The 8,760-nt window shown below is 39.9% G+C and overlaps 1 protein-coding gene across 1 annotated transcript; it reads left to right on the top strand.

The window, feature by feature from the left end:
• Positions 1-2,212: 2,212 nt before the first annotated feature.
• On the top strand, positions 2,213-5,771 carry cotl1 (coactosin-like F-actin binding protein 1; the record flags this gene model as incomplete). The annotated part of the gene is made up of 2 exons (XM_010787481.1): positions 2,213-2,383; positions 3,700-5,771. Coding segments are annotated over 2 exons (282 nt in total), but the record flags the coding sequence as incomplete, so codon positions are not given.
• Positions 5,772-8,760: the final 2,989 nt, after the last annotated feature.

The raw sequence follows: 8,760 nt of genomic DNA, 5'->3' as shown, positions 1-8,760 counted from the left end.
CTCATTCTAGTTTAGGTGTCGGACTGTCGCTCCCTGAACAAGTCGCGACGCAGAGTACACGAACTACTCTTCTCGCTTGTCTCGAATACCGACTATTTCGTCTCCTTTCGATGACAAGTAATTTTCTTGGAGAAGGTGAAAAGAGAATTATTCATTGTTCCCGACCGACAATAGTATTCGAATTAGTACAAAGATGTACAATAGAAGAATATAGGTGAGAACTTAGTTAAAGTAACACTCAAATATTCAAGTGGTAGAGTACCAATAGTAATCCCTTTACTTCGTCGTGTCACAAGTCTAAATAATAACTGAAAGCAAATAGATTTACATGTTACAACAAAATGTAACGAGACTACCCCCTGTCTGGTGAGAATAAACGTCTAAGACACTTTACATTAAATTTAAAACATTAACTACACCAAACATAGGTCAAAAGTAAAATACATAGAAATATAGGTTACAAATGAGAAACGAAATACTCGCTGTCGGAATAAAATGACTAAGAACTTTTAACTTAACATTAAAGATAACATTTATCAATGTAAGTACACCTAAATAGGTCAACGTGTAACATACGTACGTGAATATCCACAGTAAACAACAACGGGAACTTCCGGACCGACAATGTCAGAAATAAATGTGATAAAACAACATCCGGATGACCGGATCTACAAATACGGCAAATTTCGTGGAACCCGAAACAAGACTTTACGTGAAACAACATCAATAGATGTCTCTTTTCTTTTACGTGAACTGACATTAATTACATGAACGTACGTAAGTTTTCACGACTTATTTACAAAATACCTGGGTATTATCACTAATACGATAAAATTCAATTCAAAACTATTAGTACAGAAAAGGTATTAGTCCATCGACTTTGTTGTAACCATTTTTGACCATATGTAATTATTGATATCATATATATAAAGATAATTATAAAAGCCGGAAAGCCCGTAAGCCAAAGCCGATTGACAAAGGATAAAAGCATAGCCAAAGCCCGGTTCCTTAAAGGGTAAGCCACAGTGGGGTGATTTTTATCAGAATTTCTTATGGTTTTTTTGAAGTAATTTTAGAAATTGATACTACACATTCTCCTTACACCTACCAACCTACCCGGGGCAAGTAAGGATATGTTTCACAGACACCACACACACACACACAAAACACACACACACACACACACACACACACACACACACACACACACACACACACCAAGGACACTAGAAACTTTTGATTACGTCAAATGTATTGATCTTCGAGACCAAGTGACCACCAGACTTCATAGAATCCTTCACTTATAAACTCCTAACATAAATTCTAATCACACACACACACACACAACACACACACACACACACAACACACACACACACACACACAAACACCACCACTACACACACACCGTCCATAAGTCCGTTGTCGGACTTTTGGAAGTCGACGAAACAAAGAAACAACATGGAGAATTTCGGAGATTTAGGAGATATAACTGACGGTACTAAGTTCTTTAACATAGGTTTAGTTATGTTTTCACGTTATAAGTCTAAGGCCTTCGTGTTTTAAAATCAATGTCCGATTTTCTTACCAACAACCATGTCTCACGATGGTATCGTAATATTAGTTTTTATGTGTAAATGAACAAAAGTCTGGAGGTAGGATTTAGTCTACTCACACACACTCGCTTGTAGTCACACATCGGTAATCCCCCCCCCCCCAAATTTCCGGGTGTTTTGATTTCAAGTGGTGGAGTAATCCCGAAGTGGTGAAAGTCTTTGCAGTTACACCCCCTCGAGAAATGTCAGCTGAACACGTTTTACAAATCGCAATCCGCGCCTCTTTCTCTGATATTTTTAAATACCTCCAAGCGCCAGACATGTTGGCTGTGAGCCAGCCGCGAGCATGGTCGCGCGCCGTGCTTTTCGCCGCGTTTTGATTACGTCATCACAACAACACGTTAGTTTACCAACGTAACCCTGTTCCCTGACATTCGGTGATATTTTTTCGGTGCTAAAACCGAAAGGGCCTTTTTAACCATTTTCGGCCGATAATTTTCGGCGGCCGAATATTCGGTGCATCCCTAATTTTTAGGGCTTGTCATGCTTTTGTTTAAAAGAGAGATAAACAAGAGACAACATGCAGGCCGCTGTGAAAAAATCAATACAATTATTAGTTGTTGAAACCTACAATCTCTGTATTCAGTCTAACATAATCTCCTCCCTCAGATGACGCTCGTCTGTTTGCCTTCGTCCGCATCACGATGGGAGACGCCATGAGCAAACGGGCCAAGTTCACCCTCATCACCTGGATCGGGGAGAACATCAGTGGGCTGCAGCGGGCCAAGGTCAGCACCGACAAGGCGCTGGTCAAAGAAATCGTGCAGGTCAGGAACTGGGTGGGGTCACATGGGAAGAATGTAGCAATTCATTGTGGGTGTAGAGAGTGGAGCTGTAATGGTCCTCTGGGAGCACTGCTGGGTTACAGAGTGCTGCAGACAGTCACACACAATATGATTCTAACAAACAACAACAATCTGAACTCTGGGCTACGGAAGCCCTGAGAGGCAAGTAGAGAAATAAAATCTGTTGATCTATTTTCTGTCAAATCTAAAGTGCTCTCTCCTCAGGTTATGACTTAATAACAGGTGAAGAAGTTATAGTGCCGGGATCATCTTTTATTCCAAAAACAAAAACATTGTTCTGGGTAACTCTTTCCATCTGTGAAAGAAATGAGCAAAATTGGCAGGGGATTTTTATCATGAATATTTTCTGCCAGGATGTTTTTTTGCAACAAGAAGCATGGCTTCCACATATTCAAAATAAGAATCAAACAATCCTGTTTTTCCTTAATTTTGGATAAGCTTACAGTAAGATTCATCTCGGGCCAAAAGTAAGACATGACAGTCAATTTATTGGCCGATTTGTATTTTGTTTTTCTCACTTGCCTTTCGCGGCTTCTTTAGTGGAGAAAATGAATAAAGGTGGTAAGAAAAAAAAAGTTAGCGTTTGAAAACATCCGGTTCCCTCGTCAATGGTTTTCTGAATGTGTTTTTGGTTAGATGCCGGAAATAAGCTCTGTGTTTAACACAAACTGAAACAACAATACCGTTTTTTCAACATAAAAGTGTCGGAATAAGTTTATAATCTGCACAGCTCTCCACTTCGTAACAATAATGCCCATATTTTATTTTATTATTCCAAGTATTTTGCCATATTATACTAATTCGTTATTTGATAAATCTATACTTCAAGTACATATTTCTTTATCAATTAATGTTAAAAAGGTTTTTTATAACTGTTTTATGTTTTTGGTTGTTTTTTCTTACAATGTATCTTCTTTAACTTAGCTGATTCTGATACGTCAGGAATTACCCCACTGGCCTAGCATTTATGCTTCAAATCATAAAGTAGTGTTCAAATGTGGAGTTTATCCTGTTGAACAAAGCGTGCAAATACCATAAATGTTTTTAGCCACCAGTCTTATTTTCGTTAATATTCCAGAATCCAATGGAACAATCCCATTGCTTTTTGTCGATATTGTCGGGTAGCCTACAAAAAAATGTCATAACTGAAGTATGGTTTTGCTTTCTGTGCAAAATCCCCTTGTAACATTTCAAAGTGTACCCAGCTGTAATTCGCCCGGTCTGTTCACATTCTGCAACAAATGAAAGTAATTTTGGATTTTTCTTTGGTTTTACAGAACTTTGCCAAGGAGTTCATGTTCAGTGACCCCCGGGAGCTGGATGCTGACAATATCCGCTCAGAGCTGAAGAAGGCTGGGGGGGCCAACTACGACGCTCAGGCCGAGTAGAGAAGTGCCATGTCCACTGGAGGGGTTGGGTGGGGGGTTCCGTTGTGGTCAGGGTAGGGTGTGGTGGAAAAAGTGGGGCGGGGGGGTTGGGACAAGGCTTCTACCTCTTGGGGAGAGAGCAAGGCAGGATGAGGGGGGGGCTTGACAAAGGGAATGCATGCACAAAGGATCAGGGGTGCAGCAGTCAGTGGAACCAGTCACTCTAATGCTGACTCATAGAAACTTTCTAGAAAACTTCCATTATATTTTCTAAACTAGTGTCCACCGTGTCCTCTCAACAGCAGCCTTAGAACAGATGAGAACCATCAGGTTACTGTAGTTACAGAGTGTATCAGTACAGATGCTGTTGGTGCACCTCTGAACATCTGCATAAGGGCGTTTATATACTTTATTTGAACAGTGTGAGCTGCACTGCTCACCTACTTGTACACACAAATAGAAAAAAGTACATCCACATCTAAGGACAGATAAGGAGCACATTGAAATATCTTCCTTGAGAACCTCACATTTTGCCAACATAAAGAAACTCTAACATGGTTTCACTTAAGGACGTTACTGTAATAACCCCAGATATAGATGAAAAGATTGACAGGACTTTTTGTCTTTATGATAAATGGTTAGCAGCTGATTAGCTTAGCACACAGAAAGGGAAAAGCTAGCCTGGCTCTGTCCAGAGGAACTAAATCTGCCTACCACCACCTCTAGAGGTACCAATCTCATTTCATGTCTTTTTTGTTTAATCTTTACTAAAACTACAGTGTACAAATGAAAACCTGAAGTCACTGTTCCTGACTTAGAGATAGTCCTGCATGTTACCTACTGGTAAATGGCACATTAACAGTTGTATAACTGTTTTTTTGTAACATTTGAACAAATGAGATACACTGTATTAATAAATTAACTTTAGAGGTGTTGGTGGATATATTCATGTATGTCATAACCAGGCTAACTCTTTTCCCCTATTTTCAGTCTGTGTGCTAATCCAAGCTAATCAGCTGAAGCTTCACATTGAACGGACAGATATGAGAGAGGTATCAACCTGATCATCTTCCCTCAAGGAACAACAAGCTAGCAATTATCCCAAAATGTCCAACTGTTCCTTTTAGGATCTTATCTAAAACGATATGCTAAAGGCAGCATTTACTGCAGTTCTGTTACTTTATGTCTGGTGTCTGCATTCACTGGAGTTAAAATCAGTATATAAGCGCTCTTAAAGATCACAACCTGCCTCCCCCCGCCCTCTCCCCGGTGGTGATTTACTGTGCGTAACATCTCAAACTCATCCTCACCTCAGCCGGCTATAGCTGAGCAATACGAGGCTTCAGCACTGTTCGCTAGGAATCATTACACGTAATGAGGATGAAGGGTTTCACTTTGAAATGGCATGTGGTGGTGATGGATCATGTTGTTAAAATTGGAAAGGATAGAGGTGTCATTTTGAAAGAAAACTCTTAACTGGCAGGCATGTGTTTGCCACCAGAGCATGCTCTTAGTCATGATACACTGTACCTCCAGGAGGAAGAGATCTCCACTGGCTCACATCCTTGGTGATGGCTGCTGGCTCGCTTTGCGTAATCTTGAGTCACATTTAGCCTCCTCTTCATTCTCAGCAGCTGTGTTTGGATTACAGCTTCCATCTGGTCCTGAGTCAGCTTGTAATTCAGCCTGTCTGCAGACCTGTGCTCTGTGCTGTGAACTCCTCCTTTAAAAGTCCAAATGTGTCTTTTTGTTAGTGTGATCATATATGGACCTTATTTTGATCTACTTCCTTATTCCAGGTTTTGTTGGATATGATTGATGTTAGCAGTTCCCAGGGCTGGGGGCAGAGTTTGTAGAAGAGTACAGGGCAAAGGGTGAGACTCTTGGAGGCTTCCTGCCTGTAGATATTATGCCATAGAAATACAGAGAACAACTTTTATATCGACCCGTCAGCAGCACTTGTAGTCAAGTATTGAATGTTTTCCAACATATCAAAGGATTGTGAGGATGGAGATCTTTTCCTCTGGTGTTTCATCTCACATCGACCACTAAAGGGCATCATGAGAGCTTTTGAACTCTACACTGTGATTGGCTACCGTCCTTACATAAGGGTGGGACTCTGATCTGCTCATGGCTCATTACAACGTGGACCTGGGTTCATCATCCCCCCGCCCAGGATGAGTCATTTCTCGGGTGTAGCATCTCTGTTTATTTGGTTTCACTTCTCCTCACCCCTGCAAAAAAATGGACGTTTTTCTTGTACCTTTTATGTTTTTGAGATGAATTTTATTTTCTCTGAAGAGTTTTACCTTATGATTTTATTTTTAAGAGCATTGTTATCTTGGTCATTGGCAAAAGAGATTTTCAAAAAAATAATGCAAAAAAAAGAAAGAAAGTGGGCACAAGATCAGTCATTTCAAAATAAAAATTGATGTTTTTTCCAAAACCCGCTTCTCAAAGTGTCTTCTGTGTGTCTACTTGCCCAAAACCATGAATATTAATATTAATAATTATTATTATTATTTTGGTGACGACCACAAAAATATGGGGTTGTGTCCATGCTTGTTAAAGTGTTTCGATTGGCTTAAAGCAAATACAAATGTCCATATGAAAAGAGAGTTCGTCAACATAATACAGTATATTAGGTTGTCTCAGAATCAGAGCTCTTCTGATGTCACATGTCAAATATACCTCTGATTGATGTTTCATCGTTTTCTTAAACGGCTGATCTGGTAGTCGCTGACTACATTTTTAAATGGGTGCAGTCTATCAAGTCAATTTAAATTAAATGAGTTGACCTACTGCAGAAGGAGGATTTTACAAAAAACTTTTGATTTGAGTTCCTAGTGCACTGCATATGTGAAAAAAACCTTGAACAAAGCCTTTTGTTGAGACAAAAAAAACTCTAATAAATAACCAATCTGATGCAGTGCAAAATCCCACACAGATATGATCATCCAGGAAGTGTTGGCTGAGGATGAGTGTTCCTTGTAAAGTTTGAGACTCAGAAATGTCAATCACATCAGTTAACAATGCGAAAGGAGAAGTGAGGCTTTTCAAAGATCACTGACCTGGTTATGCTTTCAAATGAAACTGCACTGATACGCCCATTGCCAACTAAGACAATGATACAAAGCATGTGAATATGTACACTTATACGCAGAGGTTGAAGAAGTACTCAGATTATTTACTTAAGTTAAAGTAAAAAAGTATTAGCATAAAGAATACTTTAAATACCAAAGGTAAAAGTACGCAAAAATGGCAATTTTATTAAATGTATTAAAAAATCATTACTTCAATGTTGTGTTTGTAAAGATGAGATTTATTTTCAATACTTTATACACTACTCACTCAGTGGCTTAACCAATAATAATATATAATAGTAAAATAACAATAAGTGTGTTGTTTATATTTTGTACTAATAACCTAAATCTACAAAGTCACTATCAAACTAAATCTGCTAAAAAAAAAACATAGTGGAATGAAAAGTTAAATATAAAAATACTCAAGTAAAGTACAATTACCAAGATGTTTCTCTTAGCACTTGAGTACATGTAATTAGTTACACCACTACTTATATGATTGCAAACAAACTAAACAAATCATTGCAGGAAAGCAAGAAGTGGTTTGAGGTGGACTCGGCCACTCAGGGCTTCTTCAACTCATTTTCTGAATGTGCTTTTGTATCTATGTTTGAGCCATTGTGAAGATGGCTTGCAAAATGATTATAAAATGTGTCACAAAGAAGCTTGAATAAAGAGGCCCCTCCGTTACGCAGTCTGAAGTGTAGACTGCCATATTTCATTATTTCATTTTTATAATTTCCTATTGGTATCAATGCAGGGTGAGGTAATGGGAGCATTTAGGCACTCGTGGATTCAAGGTCCACACAGCAACCGTCTCTGGGGGCTTAAGGGACTCCCGAGGGTTGCCATGGTCACCGCTGTAATCATCATGCTCAGCCAGTCAGCAGTCGGGGGGAAGACAAGATGTTTCTATTCATAAGATAGTTAGGTCTTAGGCCCTCCTCCCCCTGTTGTAGCTTCACCATCCTCCCTGAACTCTAATGTCATGTTTCAGCCATAATCAAATGAATGCATAACTGATTAAATGTTAGTCAGTGATGTTGTTGGTTACTTATCAAATACCAGGGGCAGTAATGCTGTCTCAGATCTGATTGTACAGTGACTGATGAGATTAGCTGCACTCAGAGAACATTATCTTTCCCTGGCCTGTATTTAAACAATTATTCTCTGCACTTCTTAGGATAGGTAAATACATTACTGATATGTGTGTTACCATTGAACTCGGCTTTCTCATGCACAGCGTCTTGCAGTCAAAAGGTGTGGTGAGTCAGTCAGCATGACCTCAGAGGCCGGGACACTCAGGGCTGGACATTTGGTTCCAATAAAGACGTCTAATTTGCGGGTTGTGTTGTTGCTTTTGATACTAGGATGTTTGAGACTAGATGAGTGACGGCTGCTGGTCTGCACCGGGTCATCGATGGCTCCCAGCTGTTCAAACACACACACCATCAGCATGGGTTCCTCTGATACAGCTGTCAGATCACTGGATTAATGGTTGGTCTGCATGACTCAGCCCCTGATCAAACGTGGTGTGTGTGTGTGTGTGTGTGTGTGTGTGTGTGTGTGTGTGTGTGTGTGTGTGTGTGTGTGTGTGTGTGTGTGTGTGTGTGTGTGTGTGTGTGTGAGAGAGAGAGAGTGTGACAGGCTGGATGGGTGGTTTCTGTGATCTTTGAAAACTAATAGCAGGTTACATAACTAGAGAGCTCTGGTATGAGGAAGTGAATATTTGAGATTGTACTTTGTGTGTGTGTGTGTGTGTGTGTGTGTGTGTGTGTGTGTGTGTGTGTGTGTGTGTGTGTGTGTGTGTGTGTGTGTGTGTGTGTGTGTGTGTGTGTGTGTAGTGTAGTGTACGTAGTCGTAGTAGTTAGTAGGTTACGTAGTTAGT

The sequence above is a fragment of the Notothenia coriiceps genome, unplaced genomic scaffold (assembly GCF_000735185.1).
Source record: "Notothenia coriiceps isolate Sejong01 unplaced genomic scaffold, NC01 NC01_scaffold00030481, whole genome shotgun sequence".
NCBI classification, from domain to species: Eukaryota; Metazoa; Chordata; class Actinopteri; order Perciformes; family Nototheniidae; genus Notothenia; species Notothenia coriiceps.
The sequence above is the reverse complement of the archived record's forward strand: the minus strand, read 5'-3'. Positions and strand labels throughout refer to the sequence as shown.